The 26,673-nt window shown below is 39.0% G+C and overlaps 2 protein-coding genes across 4 annotated transcripts; one reads left to right on the top strand and one right to left on the bottom strand.

Moving 5' to 3' along the window:
* The first annotated feature begins 1,522 nt into the window (after window positions 1-1,522).
* tlk1a (tousled-like kinase 1a) lies at window positions 1,523-15,652 on the top strand. Its single transcript, XM_007546461.2, is given in 23 exon segments — window positions 1,523-1,846; window positions 1,848-1,886; window positions 1,888-1,924; window positions 7,462-7,583; window positions 7,693-7,764; window positions 9,165-9,240; window positions 9,341-9,384; window positions 9,517-9,612; window positions 9,709-9,795; window positions 9,901-9,993; window positions 10,112-10,222; window positions 10,303-10,439; window positions 10,565-10,753; window positions 11,569-11,635; window positions 11,963-12,060; window positions 12,240-12,321; window positions 12,414-12,505; window positions 12,619-12,708; window positions 12,793-12,962; window positions 13,046-13,181; window positions 13,337-13,448; window positions 13,521-13,628; window positions 14,595-15,652. Coding segments are annotated over 23 exon segments (2,271 nt in total). The 5' UTR covers window positions 1,523-1,804; the 3' UTR covers window positions 14,766-15,652.
* A 669-nt stretch (window positions 15,653-16,321) lies between these two features.
* On the bottom strand, window positions 16,322-25,200 carry LOC103134283 (Golgi reassembly-stacking protein 2). 3 transcript variants are annotated; one of them, XM_007546460.2, is made up of 10 exons: window positions 24,849-25,200; window positions 21,255-21,335; window positions 20,955-21,158; window positions 20,786-20,872; window positions 20,004-20,134; window positions 18,933-19,056; window positions 18,692-18,824; window positions 18,463-18,546; window positions 18,013-18,126; window positions 16,322-16,931 (listed from the first exon to the last, which is right to left on the bottom strand). In XM_007546460.2, the coding sequence occupies exons 1-10, from the start codon at window positions 24,909-24,911 to the stop codon at window positions 16,726-16,728; spliced, it is 1,227 nt and encodes a 408-aa protein (XP_007546522.1). In that variant the 5' UTR covers window positions 24,912-25,200; the 3' UTR covers window positions 16,322-16,725. The 3 variants fall into 3 exon arrangements, with proteins under 3 accessions (XP_007546522.1, XP_016524121.1, XP_016524122.1); XM_016668635.1 differs by lacking the exon at window positions 18,013-18,126; XM_016668636.1 differs by lacking the exon at window positions 24,849-25,200 and having other exon boundaries at window positions 20,955-21,172; window positions 21,255-23,793.
* Between the last annotated feature and the right edge of the window lie 1,473 nt (window positions 25,201-26,673).

Here is a 26,673-nt window from a genome sequence, read left to right as displayed (position 1 = left end):
TGTTCACCTAATATACAATACAAAAGAAGTTAGAAAATTTAGGTTTAAGTAACCTAATCAGATTGGAAGAACTGACTGATTTTACTGTCAGCCTACTATTTAACATTGCCAAATTTTACTCTTTAATAATAATAACATTGTTATGCATTCATGCCCACACTACAACCACAATCTCCAATGTGTTTTATTATGCATTTTTGTGACAGTATAACAGAAAACTGAGCATGGTTGTGAAGTGGAATTAAAAGAATACATGGTTTGAAAAGTATTTTCCAAATTAAAATCTTTGGATGTAGAATCACCTTTTGCTGCACACGCAGCTGCAAATCTTTTAGGATTTATCTCTATTGCTTGCACATCTACTGAAGCCGTTGCCCATTCTTTGCAAAATAGCTCAAGTTCTGTCAGATTTATTGGAAAGCATTTGGGAATAGTACTTTCCAAATCTTGCTAAGGACTTGTTCTGGACTTTGTGCCATTCTAATGAATATGCTTTGTTCTGACCGTGCTGTCTCAGCTCTTACTGCAGATAGAGTTCACATTGACAGTTCTGCTGACAGATTCTCCTAGCTGAGTTGTGGATCTCCTCCAGAGTTAACTATCCTCTTGGCTGCTTCTCTGATTAATGCCTTTAATGTCTTCTCTGTCAGCTTAGTTGTACAGCCCAATCAGTTGTGTACTGCTTTTTTCATGTTTTGGCGATAAAACTGCTCCATATTATGTCTAAAGTTTGTGATATTGCTTTAAAATGTAGCAATATTTAAAACTTCATAACTTTATCCTTGACCTGTTGGTATTTGGTTGCAGTATTATTTTTAGAGTGTGTAAGAGTAAACATGGCTAAGCACAAATTTATGAAATATGTTTTAGATTTTCATTTATTAGAAAAAGTTAACTCATGATTCATTTTAAAAATTTGCACAAATACATAATAAAAAGCAGTGAAGATTATGGCAGTATGGCAAAATGTGAAAACGTTAAAAGGGTGTGAATACTTTTGCAAGGCACTGCACATGCCATTTAGTAGAATAAAACTGATGGCCTCGCTTTATTCTTTTTGTTACAAATGAAGAGCAGGCACATTTTATAAGTCGAAACTTGAAAGCTGTGGACTGTTGAGTTTTCTTTTACTTTGTTGAAATGTGCTTCTTGTTTGTTTGCCATTTTAAATGTATTTCACTAATTATTTTTTTAATTATTATTACTGTATTATTTTTATATTTTTTTATGTCTTTCAAAATACACCCTCGACGACAAGTTTTGCTTTAGACTATATAACAAAAATAAATCCGGAGTCTTTTTCATCATTCTGTTCAATATGTTGTACTTACATATTTAGAATAATTCTACATCAACAGCATTTTAATATTGACCGTTATTTTTAAATTGTATCAATTGGCTTATAATAATAATAATAATAATTAATAATAACCTTGTCTTGTGAGGTTTCTTTATCAATGTCCAAAGTTTGTTTATTTTCTACATGTAATTATCAGCCATGATTGTGGACATCGCCACGCACGCTCAGACAGATCGCATCACCTCCACGAGAAGAATTTTTGCACACGCTGCGTGACGTTTCACAGACAACCACTCGAAGACGGAGAGAGGTGGCACTGGAGCCCGGACGCTCTGCTTAGGTGTTAAGAGGTTTGTGCCCTAAAAGAACACCAATTTTCCCGTTTTCTGTCCCTGGTGGTCTGTGTACCTGTGTGAAAAGCAACATGCGGTCCACCGCACGGCTAGCTTCCCAGTCTGTGTGAGCGACCTGCGCTGCGGCACCTACAGATAAAAAAGTAGCTTGATGAGAATCCAAAGTAGTGGAAGTTTGGAGGGGACGCCATCTTTGGTCCCAGCTCTCCACGTCCCCAACACGGACTGTGTTTTCAGCAGCATACCACGGCAGGGGTGAAGGCCTCGGAAGGTATCGTTAAACGTCTTTAAAGTCTCTACATATTCCCCATTTCGTCCTTTGACAGAGGATTAAAGCAGTTCTTCTAAAACTACGGAACAAATTCTGTTCGCGAAAGCTGCTCGGCACTAGCTAACGTTTACAGTGAAGCGTCAGCTTCAAAGTCCATTGAGGCTGTTTGGGCTAGCTTGTAGCACCGAAGACAGGACCGTAGCTTAGTGCCCAGGCCAGTGTTGTAACCTTTTAGACAAATAACCTGCCTGGTGCAGAAAAATCTCTGTGGAGGACACATTTAGACGTTGTAATCGACGCATGTTTGACAAAAACATCACGTCGCTGGGAAGGCTAACTCTTGAAAACGAGTCAGTTGATGCAAGTAGAACAACCAAGCAGTTTCTGGAAGTGTTAATGTTATATCGATGGAGTCCTAACAAGCAAGGTTAAGGTGTGCAATCCTTTGTGTCCTGATTGTAGTCTTTACATACAGAAATTTGGATTATGTTATATCTAATGATTGGATGTACTTAACGGGACAGGAGTGCATTGAATCGGCTAGTAATTCAGATAAATTAGGCTGTTTGAAGATGTCCCCTTGCTATGGATGCTAACATACTGGACGCATGGTATCCCTGTTTGACCTCATCTCTTTATTTGAGTTTGCAAAACAGCCAAGGGGGATGAAAGCTGTTGTAACTCACTATTATGTGGCTCTTGTGCCTACTTTAGGGTCAGCATTTTTCACCAGATATTGCGGTGATGGAGGAGTGAGCTCTGTTGGCTTCTCCTCTGCTCCTTGTATTATCACTATACCACACAGTGATTGACAACAATGATGGCTGCCTACATCACAATGCCACTTGTCATTGTTAAAAATGTGTTTCTCCTGCTCTGAAGTTGTAGTTGTCAGTGAGTTAGCTCAGGTGTAAACTCTACACTCATATCATGGCTGGGCTTTATTTCTGACTCTGAATAAGTCGTCCATAAACAGGTGGTCAGTCTGCTGAACAGCATGGAGTTAAAATGACATCCACAACAAGGGCTGTAAGGGTTCAACCGCAGGCTCCTGCAGGGGCTTGAAAATAGATAACAGTCATACACTGAGGCCTTGTGTTTTTGAGACAGAAGGAAATCCTTGATAAAAAAGCACAAATGTGTGTGTGAAATTGGTATGCATGTTCTGTCTAACATTGGGGGGTACTGTAGGGCTCCTTAAGCCTGTTGTGATTGCCACACAAGTCTGATGTTGTCACATTTTTTTCCCAATAAACCACATTTGTTAATCTAAAGTGTCCAGTCATAATAAGTAGACGTGAGCCGGTATGCGTTACTCGCAAAGTAAAAGAATATTTACACAAAAATTAAATACTGAAACGTAGAACATCATCTATTTCACAGTTATGTTTTTACAAGTTTTTGGTATTGTGATAAATGCTCAACATCTAATATGAACTCTCACTCAATTTAATAGTAACTATAATGTGCTAATTGTGTTGAGCGTTCTCCCTTTTTGCTGCACTGTCCTTCACAGTCTAAACAAGTACAATGAGCTGATATTATTGCATGGTTAATTGGTCAGGCTATCGAGTCAGATAGCCATCCTGGAGTTTGCTTCTAAATAGATGAGTGCAACTTGTTTTCCTTCTTTCAGCCAGTGGACAAGTCAGTAGCAGCATGTCTAGGAGGGCAGTACTACTTCACCCAATACCCTAGAAAAATAACAATAACTTGGGTCATTCTGGCACATTTTCTTCTACCTAATTAAAAAAGATTTTTAGCATTAAGGAGTGGTGCAGACAGCTTGACCAATTTTGAAAGTTTAAAAGGGAAAAAAATGTAATAACTCAATTGATGTTGTGGTGCAGATCACAGACACATACCTAATTAGGGGGATTGAAAGAGCAGCTGTTCAGTAAGACATTTCTCAGTTGCTTTTGTAATGAGTTATTAAAGTATTTTATTAGTTAGAAGAAACAGTCATTTTGCAAAATGAAGCAGTCAAGATGTGTTTTAAATATAGCACTTTGCATCAAATGCTGACGTCTCGATCTCGGCTGATCTCTGTTTAGCAGATCTCACATGACACAGATCTCACGTGTCCAAATGCTGCAGAAACAATCACCACGGTTTCTGACAAATGGAGAACACACACCGTGCATTGGAAAACCCACATCAAACAATCTGAAACTCCAAAATATTCAACCTGTTTTAAGTGAGACATTTGCGATGTAGTCCGCACAATCTGGACTTCTGAAATCACTGGAACCTGCCGTTGATATGGGTCCAAATCAGACATAAAGATTGCAGTGAAAAGCCGCAAAGGGAAGAGTTTTAGAAGTAGCACTTCCCTTGAGGGTTGCTTGAATGCCTACAACAGCTGCTTCCTGTGGATTTTGCAGTTCTTATTTTGGAGATCATCATTAGCAACAGTGAACATACCAGTCATTTATTACCAGCATGATTTATATTTGCCCCGACAAGCTGGTGGAGGTTAAAGGTGAAAGCAACGAACTGGAAATGAGGTATCTGATTTACTGACGCACTTATTTTATTCAGGTGTATGCTCTCGTTACAAAATAATCTTAAGTAATTGACGGCAGCTTTTTGATTTGTTTTCTACTTTTGGCTCCTTGAATATGAAGCAAATGCAGACGGTATTCCTGTGGTTAGATGGATGATTTCGACAATAAAATGTGCTGCTGCAGATTTGATTGGAAGTCAAAGACCTATTGTGGAGAAACGCAACAAGAATAGTTTGTTGGGTTCTTGGGAAGGGGAGGAGGAAATTGAACGGCTGCCAAATTGTTTCCAACATTTTTCTTATTGCACAGGAGGTGGAATTTCTATTGCATTCATCAGGAACATTTCCAGCGAAGAGATTTGAGGTTTACGGAGGAAACTCCCTAAAATGTTGAATTATAGATGCATTTGAAGAAGAAAAAGTGATGCCAAATATGTCCTGGTCTCAAGACTTCTGCAATTTCACTAATAGTACATTTAAATTATAGTTGTTATATGAAGGCCCAGTTGTCTTTCTTTCTGTTTTTATTTTGTTGATTTTGGTATTATTTTAGTTGTGCAAGTTCTGAATACTATTAGTCTTTCTTTGGCTTCGTATTACTTTAATTCAATCACCTAATAAGTGTAGTACATCAGTATTTACAGAGTAATAATGCTTATGTAGCTTCAAAAGAGAATTCATGACTTAATGTAGCAATTTAAGTCCTGACTTCTTAAAACATGTTAAGTTTTCTGTACTTAACAAACTGGTTTGAGTTCATTTATAAATTAATGAACAAAATAATTAGTTAGAAATTGAATCTATAATAGGCGGTTCTGTGGATGAACTTAAAGGAAAATAATACATTTAACAGTTGGAAGTGCATTTCATGTATTTTTGTGCTCTATTTAAAAATGGTGGCATGTCATTTTTATGTGTTACATCTTGTACTATTATCATTATAAGCAGTTTTCATGGTCGTTTGTTTCTTGCGGAAATAAGCTTCCTTTGTGGATTACATGCAGAGAATCCAGTTTTTATTTCAGGTATTGTGGGAAATTTTATGAATCGTGTCCCAGATTATATAAATCTGTTGCAGAAGTGGTGTTTTGTGTGGACATATTACAATATCAGCTTGGAAAACGTATCTTATATGAACTAGATTAATTGGCATTTTACATCAAACATATTTTGATTAATGTTGTTTCTATAAGTGGGTTCACTGCAGTATCTGTGTTCTGTAGGTAAATGGCTATAATTTACCATCTGGACATTTTACAGCAGATTTGCTGGTAAATCTCAAACCTTCCTCTGCCAATTTTAGCTGATTCATATTTTAAAGAGATGGAAATAAGTTGTTTTCTACTGAAAATTTAACTTGGTAATAAAGTGTTCATAGTTCAAACAAACGAAACAATTGTTTCTCAAAAGCAGCTTTCAGTCACAAAATGTTTTACAAAGTTAGCAAAAAGCTCCATGTTGTGAAACAGGTATATCCATACAAATAAAACAGAACCAAACCAATTGCAGCATTTAGTCCTTTACAGGACAGGTAATAGTTCACAACTTCTTTCCACAAACAAAATTTGCTACATTGTCAAATTTTAGGGATGCATGATACACTGGCAGAAATATCGGTATTGACTAATGTTTGTCAAATTTGAACATATCAGTATCATCCGATAGCTAAACTGACCCAATAACCGATGATTATTTCCATGTTGTTGGCCATGTGGTATTTGCTTGGTCATGTGACATGACAGTGATGTAGTGCAGGATTGGGAGACGTTTAACAGAAGCAGAGAAGTAATGTTAGTGGTTTGGGAGGTGTTTCACGGTCTTGAAATGGTATTATAATGTATAATATCAAAAATATTATTGGGTATCAATATCAGCCCAAATATCCCTATATAGGCGCACTCCTAATTCATTTATTGTTACTAAAAAAATTAGGTTTAAGCAGCATTTTGGCCATGATTGATTAATTATTCATATTAAGAGGAGAGACAATCTCACCTTGTTGCAGAGGTTCGATGGTACAGCAGTTAAACAGGATATTTGTTTTATTTCAGAAAAATGCAAAAATGATTAGTGAGTTGATAATTTAACCTGTGTAGCATGTTGTGTTAGTCCAACCATGATTAGCTTAAAAGGGTTAGTCTGACTAGTGTGGAATAAGTAGGTTCTTATGTCGATGTTTCCTGATCCGGCATCTTTTAACTGACTTTAACAGGGAAAACTCTTTCTGTTATTTACTAACTCCAATCATAGCAGCATTAGAACAAACCCAACACGCCTCAGTAGAAAATACAGTTTCCTCTCTAGGAGCTTTGTTCAGCTTTTGTGTTTTCTCACAGTTAATTTTATGCACCTCACAGCTTTAAGTCTTTGTCCAGCTAAAACGGTTTTCACTTGATATGTTCACTGGTCAGAATTAAGATTTGAGTTTCTGCCCAGCTAGTTCCTGACTGGTCGCTGAATTCCTTTTATTATTTTCACACATCTTTATTTCCCCCCCCGCTTTTTTAAACGGGTCTTGAACATTTCAACCTCTTGAAATGCTGTGTGCTTTGCTAAGGCCCCGGTAGCTTTTCAAAATGGTTGTCTCATTAAAGCACAGGTTTAGTGTGCCGGCACCTCTGAGTCTGCAGCAACACAGAATCCCAAGGAGCTCCTGTATCATTCCCACCGGAGCGCAGCATTCAGCATCGCCTAGCAATCGAAAGATTCCTGTTGAACTCTCAGAATGGCAGCGCTTTGTAGCCCAGAAAAGGCTGTAGCCTCCGCTCTGTTATAAAACAGATTTGATACCTGCAGCATTCTTAATAATATGGGATTGTTTAAGTCTGGGCAAGAGTAAACTGTATTTGAAAAAAAAATACAGTTTGTTTTTCGCTGGAGTGGATTTTTTTTCAGTGCCCCTTGAGAATGGATATAAATTAGTTCTTTGTGTTAATGTTCTTACTACTGATGCTGTGCCATCTGCTCTTTATGGAGCAATGAAAAACTTCAATTAAGTAGAATCCTAAATAACAGGTGTTTATCCACCCAGGCACCATGGAGGAGCTGCACAGCCTGGACCCCCGCAGACAGGAACTGCTGGAGGCTCGTTTTATGGGTGGGGTCAGTGGCAGCACAGGGGGAAGCACGTGCAGCACAAGTGGAGGAACCAAAGTGAGTCTCAGTGTGTTAAGTTGGTTAAAATGGTGAAGGGTTTGTTTTTAATACTTTTTGGGGGGTCTCTCAAACTGATTCCAAGCTAAATGTTTTCTGTTTCCTGCAGGGACTGACCAACAATGAATGTTCAAATCATAGTTTTGGAAGTTTGGGATCCTTAAGTGACAAGGAGTCAGAGGTAAGGCAGAAACATTTCAAGTATGGCTTTAGAACCTTTTTACACTCATTACAGTCAGATTGACTAAACTACAATCCCCAACGTAATGATCAGATTCTGCATTTAGAGCCACACACTAAATTGAACTGCAGTAGTTGTTACAATAAATGTCAAATCGTATGGGCCATGTATATCTCAGAAATATATGACCAGTTGAATAGAGTCTTTCTGTCCTATAAGTTTCAGTGGCAAACAACCTCTTTGCAAAAGGAAAAAACAATTGTGACACGAACTGAACTTCTTTTGTTGAGCCATCCTGGAGGAAAGATGTCGACTCAACAAAGCAGCTGTTTTGTGAAGCTGCAGTTTGGTTGGCAAGCTTGCAATTGGAGGAGGAAAAGTTAGAAAACTCTGGAGGCCTCAGAGGCTGCCGGACTCGGAGACATCAAGGCACCTTTGAAAATTCCCCAGCTACGTCGCTAAAATAAACAATGCAGAATTTCTTAGTTTTCATAGCGAAAAAATTATGAATGGACAAAGTGTTCTTAATGCTGCATGTCTTTAAAAAGCTGCTCTTCTAATCATTGGCAGCTGAACACTGGTCTGTGTTAATGTTGAGCTTGTATGTGTATCACCATGCAATGGTTTTAGTTGGTGTTTTGTTGAAGGGTTTGTGTTCCTCCCAAATGTCAACTGGTTTTATTTTGGATGCATGAACAAATATTCAAGGTGCCCCTTAGCTTCTGCTTTTGTGATTAAATCACTTCTATTTTAGATTGTGTAGATGGATAGCTGTAAACTTTGTTTTTTGTTCATCTGGTATTTGGAAGCAGTCAGTCACAGTTTGTATTACAGGGTTATGATGAAGTGATTGAGACCACATGTTAAAATACTGCAATATGTGTCATGTTTTGCAATAAATGGATCAATTTTTCTGCTCTGCAAATGCAATTTTCAGTTTTTTAGTTTCCTCTTTAAAGTTAAATAAACACCTCCAGGCTGTTTTTATTGAGTATATTTGGGGATTATGCTTGTGGTCTAAAAAATATTCCAGTAAATCTTTGGTTTCTGCTAAAACTGTCCTGTTTTTCCTCATTTAATTGGGGTCTGGTGTAAAAAGAGGCAGTTCTACTGCATATTTGGTGGGCATATTAGACATACCCAGTATAAAACATATTTTATAACAGCTGTTACGGTTTGAAGATTTCACTTTGGCAGTTATGGACTTGTTCAACAGAAGTGATCCTGGTTTATGGAAATATTGAACTAATAAGATTACATACAGAAAAATCAAACCCAGATTAAAGAGTTTGGGATCAGCTGCATGCTCACTAAAGGCTCTGTCCAGATGGATAACAGGTTGGAAGTTGTGTTGTAATAATCTCTCTTTCCCCCCCCCCTTCCCAAATGTCATATTTCAGACTCCAGAGAAGAAACAGTCGGAAACAACCAGAGGCAGAAAAAGGAAGCCTGAGATCCAGTCAGAGAGCAGCCAAGGTTTAATTCTTTTTATTTTTGGACTTTTATTAAATAAGTCCAAAATATCTGAAAAAACATTTCTTTTTAACCTAAAAACTTCCTCCTTTTCTCTTTGAAGGAAAATCAGCTGTGCGAGGACCCAAAATAAGTGATTACTTTGATGTAAGGTTGCAGTTTTATATTCCTTGTACATTTCTTTACCTTTCATGGCTTGTTTTAATCTTCTGTTAACGAGAAGAGACCTCTGCAGTTTCTAGATGTGAAACTTGAACAGTCCTCTTTATCGCCTCGTAGTTTCAGGGAGGGAATGGGTCCAGTCCTGTGAGAGGCCTCCCCCCAGTGCTCCGCTCACCCCAGAACTCACATTCCCAGTCGGCTCAGGGCGTTGCTGTAAGTCATCCCACATCCTCAGATCCAGATCGTCTTTGGTTGCTCCATTTAATGGAAGTCAGTCTTAAAAAAAAAAAAAATCTTTTTCTGTTTCAGGTTAGACAAAATAGTTCATCTCCTATTAATATGTCTTTTGGGGACCAGATGCCAAATCCAAAGCAACTATCGGTCAAATTTGTTCAGGTGAGGAGGATGGCTGAACTCTTGCATCATGATGTTATTTGTAGTAGCTTGCATTAGTTTGAGAATCCTCCACTAACATTTCTGTTTTTGTTTGTTTTACTCTAGACTGACCTTACAGTTTTGAAGTTGGCGGCCCTTGAAAGTACAAAGAACCTAGACCTTGAGAAGAAGGAGGGTAGAATAGATGACTTGCTAAGGGTAAGAGACAAACAGGACAGGTTTCTGATCACATTAGTGCCCAACAAATTAAATAAAGCCTTCCTTTTATTTTTTTGTATATTATGTAGCTGATGTATTTCCTGATCCTGCTTCTTAGGTAAACTGTGATCTCAGGAGGCAGATAGACGAGCAGCAAAAATTACTTGAAAAGTATAAGGAACGCTTGAATAAATGCATCACTATGAGCAAAAAGTTGCTTATAGAAAAGGTACATCAGGCTTCTTTCTTTTTACGGTTGAGATCATTTGTGAAATACAATGCAAATCATTGTTTGATATGATTGTTCAGAGCACACAGGAGAAGCAGGCCTGTCGGGAGAAGAGCATGCAGGATAGGCTACGTCTGGGCCATTTCACCACCGTGAGACACGGCGCCTCCTTCACAGAGCAGTGGACAGACGGCTACGCCTTCCAGAACCTCGTCAAGTAAAAACCTTTATTCCCTTCTAGTTTCACCTTAATCGCTCGACTAAAACAAATGTCTTTTAATGCTGGAGAACATTTTGACTTGTGGGGTTTTAAAAATGCAAATCCCATATTTGCATCAACAGGCAGCAGGAGTGGATAAATCAACAGAGAGAAGACATCGAGAGGCAGAGGAAACTTCTTGCCAAGAGGAAGCCTCCGTCCTCCAGCAACTCCCAAGCACCAACCACAAACTCGGAGCCAAAGCAACGCAAAACCAAGGCAGTGAACGGAGCAGAGAACGATCCCTTTCTAAAACCCAGCCTACCTCAACTGTAAGACTTTGCATGTGTTATTTTTAAAAGTTGTAGCCTGGGTGAAGATTTTATGTCTATGTTGTTGTAGAAATGTGGGTTTTGCTCTGTACTATGTAAAGGTCAGAGTTTCCTCTGGAGCCTGGATGAGGCTGGAGTGTAATATTGGTGTTTTCTGGATATGTTTGTGAAAAACTAAGTACAATGCCAGAGTGTATTTAATTTTCTACGTCTTCCTTTCTACCTGTTACTTCCTGCACTTTTTCCTTCTTAGATTTTCCTTTTCACTTTTTTTCTCATCCTTGCTATTTTATTACGATTTTCCTGTTATGCTTCCTACTTTCCCTTTCTGCTTCCTCTCATCTTTTTGTTTTTCCTTTTTCCTTAATTTTATCCTTGCTTCTTTCATTCCTTTCTTATTCACCTCCTTGTTTGCTTTTGTGCTTTCTTTCTCATTTTTCCTGCTTCTTTCTACATTTGCTTTTTAATTCTTAATTTTAGTTTTCCCCCTGTATTTTTCCATCCTTTCCAATTTTCCCACATTTTTTCTCCTCAATTCCTTCTTTTTGTTTTGTTTCCCTGTTTCATCTACTTCCTTTTGATTCTTGCTTTCTTCTTTTCTTCTGATCAATAGATCTGCAGTTAATTCACTTAATTCTGGTTTCATACTTTCAGCATTTATTCTTTTCCAATAAATTTCTCATCCTTGCTATTTTATTACGATTTTCCTGTTATGCTTCCTACTTTCCTTTTCTCCTTCCTCTCATCTTTTTGTTTCCTTTTTCCTTCACAGCTGTACTGTGAGTAATCTCCTCTTTGCCTCTCATCCTGATTAGGCTGACTCTAGCAGAGTACCATGAACAGGAAGAGATCTTCAAACTGCGACTTGGACATCTGAAGAAGGTTTGTTTGTGATCACATATTTTTCATAATCACTGCATATTGAATACAGTACTCTTTTTTTTGTTTTTTTTTGTTTTGGTTGGTTTTTGCAGCAATTGGCTTCAGTCATTTTTTTAAACATGTGCAACAATCTAGTGTCATTACTTGGTGTGAAGCCTAAAACTCAACTATTAGAAATTAATTAAATGCTTTGATTTCCCACCTTGTTTAAGACCAGTCCAGCAGTTTTACTTTGGCAGGTTGTGATGATCTCCTGCTCTCATCGCTGTCGGTTCTCTAAAGTTGCCTCTTTGCATTTGTGTGTTTACGTGCTTGAATCATTTATAGGAAGAAGCTGAGATCCAGGCTGAGCTGGAGCGCCTGGAGAGAGTCCGCAACCTTCACATTAGGGAGCTGAAGAGAATAAATAATGAAGACAGCTCCCAGTGAGTCTATATATAATCCTTTGACAGATGCTGCATTGACATTGGAACGTAATGCGCACACACGGATACCATCAACAGCCACTAAACTTGCTTTAAAGTCTGTTATTGCTTGACTAAAAGCTGCGTGGAGAATGAGCTGAAATAATAAATGATGTTTTTCTCCCGTTCTCCACCTTAAGATTTAAAGATCACCCCACGCTAAATGAACGGTATCTGCTCCTACACCTCTTGGGTCGGGGAGGCTTTAGTGAAGTTTACAAGGTAGGCTTGAAAGTGTTGCTGTCTCAGATTAAAGACTTAAAGGTCACCTGGTGCTGGGTTGTTTAAATAACATTACTACTTGTGCCCTTCAGGCTTTTGACTTGATTGAACAACGATATGCTGCTGTGAAGATTCACCAACTTAATAAGAACTGGAGAGAAGAGAAAAAGGAGAACTATCACAAGTATGTGGGTCTAATGGGAAACCAATAGTTCATAATCTACTGTGTCTTGACCTCTTTTTTTTGTTTGTTTTTTTTTTTGTTTAATGATGTAAAAACCACCTCGTTTTTGCCAGGCATGCATGTCGAGAGTACAGAATACACAAGGAGCTGGACCATCCCAGGATCGTAAAACTTTACGACTACTTCTCACTGGATACAGACACGTCGGTATCTGCCTGGACTCTTGTTCTTTCCGTGGTCTCTTGTTCGATGTCTGCTATAACCATTGACATTGATTCATTGAACAGGTTTTGTACCGTCATGGAGTACTGCGAGGGCAACGACTTGGATTTCTACTTGAAGCAGCATAAGCTAATGTCTGAAAAAGAGGCGCGGTCTATCGTCATGCAGATCGTGAACGCACTAAAATATCTAAACGAGATCAAACCTCCCATCATCCATTATGACCTTAAACCAGGTAAACGCACCGTCTGAGCGCTTACCGCCTCTTAACGTTTGACCACAGGTTCAGTGTTGACCTCACTGTACTTTGACATGCAGGTAACATCTTGCTGGTGGACGGCACAGCCTGTGGGGAAATAAAAATCACCGACTTTGGTCTTTCCAAAATAATGGATGACGACAACTACGGCGTTGATGGGATGGACCTGACGTCGCAGGGGGCAGGAACCTACTGGTGAGGGAAACATGCATGAAGGCATCATATTTATAGAGAGCTGTTTAAAGGATTTACAAAAATAAACTTACCAATGCTCCTGGTTAATTCAAGTTGTATTCAATGTGTCTAAATATTCCTCCAAAGACCTTAAACCGTATTGATCTGGTTCAAAGGTACCTTCCTCCTGAATGTTTTGTGGTTGGTAAAGAACCGCCAAAGATCTCCAATAAGGTGGATGTGTGGTCAGTCGGTGTCATCTTTTTCCAGTGTTTGTATGGAAGAAAGGTGAGACCGATATTTTGATAATATTTGTCTTGTGGTAACTTGAGCCTCAACCAAGTTTTCCCTGTTTTCCAGCCGTTTGGCCACAACCAGTCGCAGCAGGACATTCTGCAGGAGAACACTATTCTCAAAGCTACTGAGGTCCAGTTTCCTGTAAAGCCAGTCGTCAGTAATGAAGCTAAGGTAGGAGACTTGCTTGTTTTGGATTGTTTTACGAAGGTGTGTCTTTATACGTTTGCTATATATTACCTGTATTGGAAAGTTTCAAAAATGAATATGTTTCCAGCTCTAAGCTGCCTCGGTACAGTGTAGCGGTTCTAAACTAGAAAGATCTGATTATATAAAAATAACTTGATTATATCTTATGTTTGGTTGTAACATTTGACCTTTTCTCGTTTCAATTATTTGAACTCACACTGGTTTTTAGATGTCATATTCTAGGCCGTCACATGTTGATTTACGGCAATTCTATATTATTCAGCATGTTAAGGTATAGTAAGCCTTTAATTTGATATCTTTTAATACAGCAGTACACAAAACAAAAAAACCTAATTAAAGTACATTTAGGGAACAGCACAAATTTTATTATGTTTTATGAAAATTCCTCTAATTTATTAGACTTCTTATCAGAACCATTTTTATTCATACCTTTTACGTTTGAGAGTCTGGGAACATTTAATGCATGATCTATTATCACATTTCCAGGAGCTTGGCTTGTTTTGAGGCTTATTACTGCAGTTATTAGAAATAAATTACATGGGTAAAAATTTACTCCAGAAAAGGTGCTTGGTTCAGAGGTGATGCATTTTAAAAAAAATTTTACTAGGGATATTAGGATAGAGTTTTGTAGAGGAAGACATCAAAGTTCTTTAAACTCATTCAAGTTTTTATCAACGCATTTATTCATTCATAGCAGTATAAGTTGTCTAAAGCTTGTTGTTTCTCTCAACCTTCAATGAAATAGATTTTAAATTGTTCACTGCTGCCGGTGAGAAAATGGAGTAAATTCTCATCAAGACTTGATCAACGTAACAATATATCAGAACCCGGAGGTGTTTATTAGAAATGGCTCAAATCAACTTTGCAGTCTAAACTGTAAGAACCCAGACTGGACAACAATGAACAGGTTTTCCTTTTTCCTCCCTTCAGGCCTTCATAAGACGCTGCCTGGCCTACAGGAAGGAGGATCGAGTCGACGTTCTCCAGCTGGGAAGCGACCCCTACCTGCTCCCTCAAATGCGAAGATCGAGCTCCTCTGGAAATCTACAGATGAGCGCTGCTAGCGCTGGCTCAGCCTCATCCAGTCTCATCTCATACTGACAATTTTGAACTTTTTAAGAGAAGCCAAGCAAGAACTGAAGTTGCAACTATGAGGCTCATCGGGAGGCCTGGACTTGTGACCGGGGCAGCAGAAAGAACAGGACCGGAGCGGGGGGATGTTTGTTGGCCGCCTCCGACCTGCGCCTGGATTCTTCTCCTTTATCAGGACTTTTATCAGCGGAAGGATGGAGAAGTCGTGTTTTACAGAACGTGTGTTGGGATGGGCGTCCAACAAAAGCACTGAAACTATGTATTTTGAAGAAAATGTGACTGGACACCCTGTAGAGAAGTTCCAGATGGATGGAGCATTCAGTGGCTGAATGGAGATTCGGCTGTGTGCCATTTGATTTAATAAGACTGTCCTGCCAGGATGCAAATGATTCAGCTGCTAGAAGTTAATTTACTGTGAGGAGAAGTCAGTCATCGTTATGTAGAATTAAAGAAATTTCACTATTGATTTGGATAATTGTTCTGTTTTTTTTGTTTCCTCCCCCCCACAAATGTTAGGCTTTAATTTGAGTAACTTAGCCATGGGAATGTAATGTGTAGCATATAAGTGACATCTAGTGTCATGTAGGCTGGAGCAGCATACTTACATACATTAAATGCACAAAGTAACCAAATGTAGAAAAATGTGTAAAACCCTATGCAGGAATATTAACGTATAAATTGGAAACTGTATATGCTGTATAGGTGAATTTTCAAATTTTGAGCTGCAGCAGTGATGTGTTAAAGGAGTTAAAAGTTTTCCTGACATAAAATGAGTTTCCCGGAGTGTTTTCATTTTGCTGCTTTGCTGCTCTTACTTTTTCAAGGGCTGTATGTTCCACTTTGGGTACAAGTTGTACAGTTCTGCTTAGAGTGAATAATAAATTCCAGGAAATGTTTTTTTTTTTTTCCTCCCTCAGTGAATGTTATTGATCTGATACCCAATTCTTATCTATTTACTGGTGCCTTTCAGGGTAGAATAATCAAAACTAAATTGCACAGGAGGGGCTCAGCCCTCTGACAATGGATTAACCGGATGATTGGCTGGATCCAAAACTAAATTCAGTGAAAATCAGATGCTGAAAAACAGTAGGGTTTTTTTTTTGGTCAAGACTTACAACTCATAAAAACTCACTTTGGCATCCTATATTGTGCAGACCATTAAACTGATTAATACAAATGTCACAAATGTGCTAAAATATAGGCTAACAAAGTACAAAATTTAACATCAGTTGATGCTGGAAGGTTTGCATTTTCCTTCCACGTAACTTTTCAATTGATTTCATACCTTGTAGAGATTCAGTGACTGAACAGTCAGATCAGCGTTGTTGGTAGTTTGATGGCAGGTTTCCTGACCACAATTTGTCTGAGAAACGTAATGTTGGGTTTTCATTATCTTAACTTCTTGAAATTAACAGAGCGCTCAAAGTTTCGATTTAAAAAAAAAGTTTCTCAAATACTTAACCACCACGTGTAGTCAAGGCTATACCACCATCTTCTGGTTGAGTGTGGAACTGCATGTTTTTCCTTAAAAAGAATCAGGTAAAACCAGAACAGAATAACTGGAGTCAAGATTATAACAAACTTTATGTGTTTTTCTTTTTCAAAGATGGTTTTACAACAGTGCAAACAAACCTGGAAAAAAAATCCTCAGCAGTTCAAAGTCTTACATTTTTTTTTTTAAATGTTCCTCTTGATACTTTTCAGTAATCTAACCACTAAAATGAAATGATACCGACAACCGCATTCAAGTTTTCCCACATTTTATGATCGGCTTCTGAGGACAAGTGAAAATGCATAGTACCAGCCTTGAATTGTGTCTAAATTCAGCTGAAACTCCTCGCATGTATCTTCAGCGTCCTCCAGGAGCTCGTATGCAAACATGGTTTAAACGACCCATTTGTCAGCGACTGACTGCTTATGCTGTGAAAGGACTTGAGGGCGAGGTGTCGTCTTTATGAGTTCCCTCGTGCTAAGATGAGTCCACAGTTACAGTGAAATTAATTGCTCCGGAGTTGGGCACTGATGAATGGTTGGGGGCTTTGGTCAGTGAACTGTTCATGTGGATGGTGGAAGAGGGATAGATGGTGGTGTGTGAATTAACAGCAACGGGTGGATAAATGAAGTCGGAAGGAGTAACACTGGAAACTGCGGCTGGAAGGTTGAGAGGAGGAAGAGCTGCAGAGAGCAACAGAAATAAAGCTGCATTAGAAGATTTATTTTATCTTTGAGTAAACATAAAATGCATCTTTCAAATCCTGACTGTATTTATTAGACAAACCCTTAGTTAAAAAGGTAATCATCCTGCTTGCTAAGTCAGGGGTTTACTATGATTAATTGCAAGACCTGTAATATCAATAAAAGACTCAAATGGAACCTGTCTGACAACATGAAGTAGGCGAAACAACTCCAAAAGGAAACAAACAAATTATGTTCAAAGACATGGAGATCAGTATGGAAAAGGTTACAAAGCCGATTCTAAAGCTTTGGGATTGCAGGAAACCACAGTGACAGCCATTTCCCATAAATGGAGAAAAATGTTTATGGTAATGAACCCTGCCAGGAGGCAAAATTACTGGAAGAGTGCATCTGCAATTCATTCAGGAAGTCACCTAGCAACGCAGCATCTAGAGCTCTGGAGGCCTCGCTCAGTACTCATGAATCAATCTCACACAAACGAAGCAAACGCGGCATCCGTGGGAGAGAAACCTCTACTGACCAAAAAGAAAACAAAGACCTGTCCCACATTTCCACAAAAAAAAAAACAAAAAAAAAACAAACATCCTCATGCTGCCCAAGACTTCAGAAAATATTCTGTGGACTGTTGAGAAAAACAAGTGTGTGCATCTGACTCGGGAAAAAAATAAAACAACCTCATACTGACTCAAACATGCAATAATGTGAGGCACTGCTGCTTCAGGACCAGAATGACTTAAGTCGTAAATTCTGCCATCTATCAGAAAATCCTGACTCTGATCAGTTTATCACGGAGTTTAGGGGGGAATTTTTCACATATGCGCATGTTGCTGTGGATGGCCTTTCTCTGTCAATAAATTGAAAACATACAAACACAAGATGGCTTAAAAGAATTTTGAAATATTACACGCCATCAAGCATTTTCAGCAAATGAAAATGTTTAAACAAGAGGATGTGTGCGATACAAGCAGCTACTTTCACTGTATTTTTGTGAAATACAAAACTTCAAATAGCATTCACAATTATTAAGAATCTAAGCACAGAGAGGTGAAGCGCAGCATACCGTCATGCTGTGTCCCAAGTCCAGGCGGCAGAACATGACCCACTTCAGGCAAAGCAGCGTTTAAGTTCGGGAGATTAGGAAAGGCTGGAATAGCTCCAGAAAGGGGAATCAAGCCTGAGCGACAAGAAATCAAAGCAACTTTAGACACAGACTGGAGTCCAGGTGTTTATAAAAACAGCAGCAATCCCTTTTTTTTTTCTTTTTTTTCCCCAACTAACACACACAATTTAAGTTAATTGGCAAAGTATCCAAACTAACAGCAGTTTCAATGATCTCGTTTCTAAACTTGTTGCAGAACTTTTAACATGTAGTGTGATGCCGTCAATAGCTCTGGTATTCGAGATAACTATATGACGTACCTAACGAAACCCTTGGTTCATTTTCTTTAGCCGTTTGTTCTTTTGTGCAACATTTGGATACTTGCGATGTAAAAAAAACAAGCTCACAAACCTGGTTGTGTTGCAGCACCATTTACAGTCACAGGGAGCGTTTGTTTGGGAATTACATCTTTGGGCGGTGGAATGATGGGAAATCCTGAAACAGCAGGATGGTAGTAGAAACATGTCAACGATGGGGGTGGGCAGGGACGAAAGGTCAATTTAATACGACTGGTAGATCCAGGATTGGCCAGTAAAAATTTGAAAGAATCTGATTAAAAAAATCAGATTCAGTGTTTTACCTGTCGGCGTGTTAACGAGGACAGCCGTTGGCTCAGAGCTGACCGACAAGCTGCTGAGAGGCTGCTCTAATCCAGTTGGAGCAGAAGACGAGACGACAACTGGAACGGTTGGAATGACAGCAGAGAGTTGGACCTGGTAACCAGAATTTCTTTATCTCTAAATGTCATCAACAAGATCTCGACAGACATGAAGCAATATGTAATTTTTCCGGATTGAGTTGCCACGGACACATCACCTTACCTCCGTGTAGCCGTCTTTGGGTATATGAGACGCCTTATGATTCTGCGAAGGGAAACGGGAGTTCTTTTCCTCCTTAAGCGTAGGTATCCTGTGCAGGTAACCAAACCCAATCTTGCATCCGAGACTGCGGAAACAGAAATGCGGACAAAACAGCAGAACGGCTCAAGAAAGGAAAGTTGTTTTTCTTTCCAGAAATAAGATGCTGAACCAAACCAAACCCGTAGTGAAACTCTGAAAGCAAAACTAAAACATTTAATGATTTAACACATTAATAGCTGTCTGGGTCTATGAACAGCAGATAAGTCAGGGGTCACACATTCACCCGACTTGTCAGCATCTTAGTCTTTTGTTTATAATCAAGTAATTTATGTTTTTTGTTCATTTTAATGCAATCTTTACTCTGAAAAGTCTGCTTTTCTCATGCACATGGAAAGCATTCCTTGACAGTCAGCCGGCGGGTGAACTGGGTCAAAATGACGACGCGGTAAAGTGGGAGGAGTTTTCAAACGTCTGGCCTGCATGACGAGTTTCAAAGGGACGTGCAAGAGCCTGATATATAAAACTCTGGCTAGTTGAAGACCAGATCTTCCTCCAATGCAGTAAAATCACTACCGTTCCTACTGCTGGAGGAGAAGCATTCAAGGTACGTCTTGCCTGATGCACCAGTTGACAAATAGTATGCAATCCCGTACTCTGGTATTTCCTTCAGTCATGCCAAGCTGACAATCCTGCTTGAAGATAAATGACTAGCCAGGGGAGTGTCTTTTTCTATTCTTGGCTAAAGATGGGAGAGAAAATCAGATTTCACAATCACTTTCAGGAGGCACCATATGTATCCTGCACCTGCTTTTTGGAATTAGGTGAAGTTTCATTCATGCATCTGGCCCATAAAGATTCAAGTAGAGAGGAGGCAGATTTGCACCGGAGGCAATTAGGTTTTGTGCCTCTTTTTTTTTTATGTCGCAGTAAAATGATCAGCAAAGGTAATCTCTCCAATGTGTTTTCAAAAAGTATGACCTGAATTTTCCATTGTCAAAAGGCAACGTGGATCGTTTTCTCCGCGCATCATACCTGCCATCTCCGCCCCAGTCGGAGTTTGGGGTGATGATCACCTCGCGGCAGTTGTCTGCGTCTGTGTTGTAAACGTAGAGCTTCAGCTCCTTCCCTTCGTGTGCTTCGACGAGAGAGAACAGGTCTTCGCTCTGAACAAAAACACAGGCCAGGTATAGATATGTAGCAAATTTGATCTTAAGTGCCTAGTAAAAGTGTCAGTCCATACAGTAAACAAAGCGGTGGCAGCGTCGTGTTGTTTGGATGCTTTGGTTCAGCAGATACAGGAGCAAATCCTGACAGAAAAGCTGTCAGAGCTTCACTTTCAGAAGGATGTCAACCCTAAACATTAAGCCAAGAACTACAATGAAATGTTGTAGCTCAAAGCATATTCGTGTGTTCAAATGGCCTAGTCCAAGTCATGACAACCTGCAACTTGAAAACGGTTGTTCTCAGATACTCTTCGTCCAATCTGACATTCCTCTTTGTAGAAAAGAATGGGCAAACAATGAAGCGCTGGTAGAGACAGAGCAAAAACTGAGATGCAGCTGCATTTGCAGTGAATCCACAAAGTACCGACTCAGTACCACTGAATATAAATGCACTCCACACTTTTCAGATTTGTACTTCTATTGAAAAAACACGTAGAGACCGAAGTATAATTTTAATTTCAATTCAAAATTCTTCATCACTCCGACATGAAATTGCCAAAAAATAAAAAAAATTCTGATGTTTGCAGTTGAAGAGTAAATCGTTTTGCAAGCCGCCACACAAAAGACTTCCAATCAGCACAGAGGGCATACCTCACGCATAGCCGTGTCCGCTCCGATTATGTAGTCAACGTAGGGCCTCAAATCAGCCAGGCCTGCAGGAGAGTTTGGCTCCACCTCCTCAATAAAGAAACAACACACGCAAGCATTAACTCGGTGGATCTGATGGCAAACAGAGCTTCAACGAGACCTGCACACTCACCAAGACGTGCCAAACGTTTTGATTGGCCCTTTCAAAGCTGCAGAAGCGAATGCTGAGCCCCAGAAGGCCCTGGCCGCCCCACGTGTTGCTGGGTGTGATGGTCGTCTCCCGGACAGTTTGCGTCCTGCTGTTGTACAGCAGCATCTTGACGGGCCTCTCCACGTTCACTCTCAGCAGCTCTTTCAGGGTGTCGTTGTCCCTGTTCTGTTGCGAACATACTTTAATACTTTAAAAATCAGCGCTCAAACAGGAAGATGGCGGTCCGAGCCCTGGATTGGGATGCTTCACATGAACACCTACCAGTCTAGTGTCACAAACTGAGATGATAAAATCGAAGAATGGCTCCAGTCGTGCGTGGTAACCCGGGGAATGTTCCTGCACCTGAAAAGGTTCACAGGGGTTTTCAGTTCAGGACAAGCGCACCAAAGCAGAACAATTAGGAATGAAGAATGAAGACGTACGTCCGGTCCTTCAAACAGACCCTACATGAAATCCTGTGTGATATGTACGTTTTGTGCTCTGTTGGTTTAAAAAAATTTAAACCAACAGAGACCGGAGAAAGATGAAAACAGAATATTTGACATTGCATGGGTATGTGCATTAGTCACTGAAAAACTAGGCTGTTATGCACCTAAATAAATATAGGCAGCCAATTATAGAAAAAGAAAAACAAAACACACTGTCCATATTTAGAACCATCTTTGGCATGAATTGAATTCTTCACATCAGCCTCTGGGATCTCGGCTCACTTCGCTTCGCCTCGTTGGCTCAGTTCACCGACGCCTGCGGGGATTTGATGTAAAGTTTCTGTGATGTAATTTTAAAGAGGCCCAGGTCAGACTTTGGGATGGGTTGTTTAAAAAAAATAAAATGGATACAAATTTAGTTCTGTTTCATACATTTTTTTTTCATAAATTTGACAGCTGAAAATGAATTTAGTGAATTATGCCCCACAGTCCAGCTTGGACATGAATACATTTTCTGAAATTGAGTATCTGGCCCTTTTGGAAATTTTCTAACTTGTCTTCCATTTGAAGTGTTGTGATTAGTTGAATATGATGTCCAATGTTTCCTACAAATGTCCATAGAAAATGGTTTCTTATTATTTTTTACCTGCTACAGCAAAATAAAGACTATTATTCAGTTTTTCCATTTTTTGCAGACTTGTCACTGAATAGCTTTTGAGTTTTGCCTCCACTGTACATTTATCTTTGTCTTATAGTTTGGCCTAACTTCCTTATTACAGCCTTTACTGTTGGACAGCTGGTTTCTCAGCTGGCCCTAAAAACATCGATGAAGAAAGGACAAGAAGTTTCAGTCAAACAATGCAAGACACCCTATTGTCGTCCTGATTTTACTATATGCAATATTAAAATGTCAAGGATCTGCTTGAACTGCTATGAAATAAGCTGCTATATAAGTATTATGGATTCAGGCTAAGGTAGTAATACATTACTATATAATACTGTTGTTACATACAGTAAAGACTTGAGCACAATTTTTGGATTCTCTACCAAATGGTTCCTATTAGTAAGTTCAGGTAAAAAAGGCAAAAAGGAAATGAAAACAGTTACTTTCTTGGTATTTTTTTTAAAAAGTCAGTTGAGCATCCTGGGTATGTGGACTTTCTAAGACGTTTTTTTAAAGAAGCAAATACAGTTTTGTCCTCTTTGAGTCTGAGAAGCTCTAACTTAATGACCTCAGAAGGAAAACATACAATCCTCTGGGTTAAACGCGTTTTATGGTGAAGCAGGTTTAACTCGTCTGAAGAACAAATAAGGTGGTGATGAATGACGGCGACACGTGGCTCTGAGCAAGAACAGAGGCAGATTTAAATCACCCTAACGTTAACAAGAGTATTTTCCACTCTTTATCTTACAGAACTGAGATGTCTGAGAATAAATTGACTACAATCAAGGGATTACATTGTGGATAATCTGCACTATGTCAACAAACCGCACCCTAAGAGGTTTAAGGCTTTTTGGGGTCACTTTTCAATTTTCCTCATCAGTTATAACAGCAGATCTTTACGTAAAGGGGAAAGGTCACTGCAACGCCAGCCAGCAGGTCAAACTTGTTAAAAAATATTAAAACGAATTAATGTAAATAAAGGTCATCTTTGTCATACGTTACGCCAGTGACTGTTGATTTTACATGGAGACACCTGCCTTACAAGTTTAAAAAAAAAAAAAAAAAAGAAAAAAAAGAAAAAAACCCGCCCAGTTGTTAAATGCCGTTTATAAACGCTCCAGTCTTTGTCTATGTTCTCTCTGGCAACCTTCAGTCTGACCAGCAGGTTTTTCTTAGAAAGCAAAGGTCTCCTGATTCTTCTCATGCCTCTTTAAATCCCTCACGAGCCTCGAGATTTTTGGAAACGAGGCAAATGTCCTTCCAAATATTTAGCAACAAAGTTTTTCTATTGTGTGCAACTCATACGACACATCTAGTGTGACTCTAGCCATTATTAATAGGAATATATATATCTGGGTATCCAATTTTATTTCTCAGAAATTGAGATTTTTTTTCAAATTACATTTTGCAAAACAACTTTTAAAATTAATTTTAAAGATGTAAACTTTTTAACAAAATATACAAACGAAATGCACAGACTTTCATTTGGTGACCTGTTTTCCACACAGCAGTATGCCTGAATTTTTAAAGGTTATATTTTGCAAAAACAATGCCAAAATATATGAAAATAATAACTTTGGTCTGATAAATACAAATTTCTCTTTTGTTATATTAACTAATGTCTTAACCTCAGATTTGCTTAAATACGTTAAACTCAAAATCAAAAACACTTTGGAAAAAAAATCCTGACTCAAAGGATCATATTTCATGCACGAAAGGGTTGAGATTAATTTTAAATAAGTCGCACTATTAGTTTATTATTACTATTTGGTTTCACTATTACTAGACTTATTTGGTTGTAATTGGTTTCAACTTTCTTCGTATAAAGCTTTAGTATAAGAATATATTATTTTGGTGTTGAAATATTGGATATTGAAATCACAGCTGTTGACCTTTATCGCTCCTTAGGTTTGGAAATAATATACATTTATTGCTCCTAAAGAAGAAAAATAACAGATTAGGGACAATACGCTTTGATGCAAAGCCCTACTTTTTTGTTTGTAATTTTCATAAAGAAAAAAAAAATGAATGAAGAGAGACTGACAACATGAAGTAAGCTAAAATATCTTAAAAAGGATCCCATCTGGTCCTGATATGGGTAAATGATTGAGAAACAGAGTCCTTGACATGTTTACATTTACATTATTTTTATCTGACCATATAGTTTTCTTGTTTTTGAGCTCAGCTGGTTTTAGTAAAGCTTGACCTAATTCTGCACTGAATGAGGATCTCCAAATGATATTTGGTCCTGAGTCCAGAGTTGGATGTGCAGATAAAACTATCCCAGGAATCACTTCTATTCAGACTAAAGGTGGGGACAGGACACACCTTTCCCCATTAGTCATGTAGTGGCCACACCGGTTATTCTGGCATCCAGGAGAATAATCTCCTGAGAGCTGCGAATCGAAGATGAGAACGGCACAAACAGGCATTAAACACGTCCAACATTTCATTTAATTTCATTTCATTTCAATTCATAGATGCATTCATCTCCTGACGCACTCCAGTGAAACCGGAGCGGACGCCTCCGCGTCAGCCTCGTTAATCTGCTCCACGTTAAAGACGTGCAGCTGTTTTCACTTGGATTCACATCTGAAGCAACGAGGAAACGCTTCCTATGGCGGACGTATATCTCCGTATGTGAATCCTCCTCATGTTCCCCCATTAGATACAAACCAGTGCACCGCAGTGTGAACGTGTGTCTTAATTTCCTAGAGGAGCGTTAATGTTAGCCGCGCAGGCGACCATTGCAGCTGCTCTTACCCGAAGGACGTGGTAACCTTCGGATCCTCCACCGGGGATCTGGACGCTCTGAGAGGCCCCCATGTCCCCCCCTGAATCCGACCGCCGCGGTGGGATATTTGCGCTGGTTTAACAGGCGGCTCCGTCGGGAAGAGTCATGTCGTGATTCCTGTCGTTCGTGGTGTCCTGCTGCTGCACTTCCTGTGCTGCAGTCCTCCCTCCTCCCTGCCAGCTGTGTGATGACAGCATCTCCCGAGCTGTGATGTCACCGACTCCAAAAATACGACACGCAGGTGTATCTCAGTGAATTACAATAGGCAAGTTCGAACATAATTAAATTTCATGATCGTACTGACATAACATAAGCCCAGTCAAAAATGAAAGCGGACAGAAATAAGAAAAAAAAAGGTAATGCCAGGACACGACAGCCATTAACACCTTTCAAGTGTAACACCTGGATTGGTCATTGCTAAAGAGGCTAATTGTTCACAAAGCCTTGTATCCATGCATATTAATGGAAAGTAACGCGGAAGGAAAAAGTGCGAGATATCTGCAATCTCAAGAAGACTGTGAATTTCAACAGAGTCAACAGGTTGGGGGATATTACTGCTTGAAGTGCCATTTTTTCTCCAGCTGCTTGTCAGTCAGATTTTATCAGCAGAAGCCTCTTACCAAGTGGTACACCTTCCAGATAAAAGTAAATTTTGCATTTCATTTTGACAGCGAGTTCAAGAGTTTGAAAATTCCCAGTTGTTTAAAAGCTGAAGGTTCTGAAGTAGTTAGAATCTCAAACAACTTGCAGCATATTAGTGGTTTGTTACATTTATTGTATTCTTTTTCCTGTAAGTTGGACCATTCATATGATTTATAGTTTTGCTTTTTAAACGTCACTATTTCAGTCCATTTCTTTTTTCAATTTGCTCAATGTCAAGATTTCCATATGTGTTTTCTTTTCTTTCTTTCCTTTTTTCCCCTAAAATCACTAGCCTGTTTGTACTTTCTCTAATTTTGACACCCAGATCTCCGGTGCTGAATTAACTCCTCAGAGTAAATTTCCAATCATTGACTGCTTCAAAAAAACCGTTTGAGGTACATATTCTCCCCAATATAAAGATGTTCCTACTTTTAAATATTCCTACTTCTTTTGAATCGTCCTTTGATGCCCGTCTTTAATTTTAGCGGAACGATTCTTGAAGCAGTAATATCAACACAATGCTGCCCCCTACCACAAATCAGATGAACTGCAGGCTGCTTGGAACAGCAACTTTGAATAAGTGTCCCGTTCATTGCAATAGAATAGACTAACACGAATTCATGTGTTTCTGTAGAAGTTAGGGGCGTCAATGTGTGTGTTTCAATAACTTACTAAAATAAACTAGAAAACCAAACAAACAAAACAAAAAAATAAAAACAATTGCTGGATATGTATCCCTGTCAAAGAAATATCTTATTTACAAATTAGATTTCAGAAAAACAAATGGGCATACAAAGAAAAAGGTAAAAAAAAAAACAAAAAAAAAAAACAGGTATTTGCTCCCTTTGCTTCAGGTATAATTAGCAAACTAGAATAGTAGTTTTTCCATAGAAGACATCTGTAAAGGTCAGACATCTGTGAGGGTAAAAGAGTTGAACATTCAACCTCTTCAGGAGATTGCAGTCACAGGATCTAGAACAGTTTGGATAAACTTGTATGAGTCACAGCAAAACTGATTTCCCCTTTGGAGTCGACAAAGCGTTTTGAATTGAATTAAATTTGAACTGATGAGAACAAAAACTGCTGAGCAACTGAGGCTCATGTTCAGAAACAATGATCACCGACTTGCCAGCAATGTGTGTTTTCAAATAA

The sequence above is a fragment of the Poecilia formosa genome, unplaced genomic scaffold, assembly GCF_000485575.1.
Source record: "Poecilia formosa unplaced genomic scaffold, Poecilia_formosa-5.1.2 Scaffold16, whole genome shotgun sequence".
Lineage (NCBI taxonomy): Eukaryota > Metazoa > Chordata > Actinopteri > Cyprinodontiformes > Poeciliidae > Poecilia > Poecilia formosa.
This window is presented reverse-complemented; position numbering and strand designations above follow the sequence as displayed.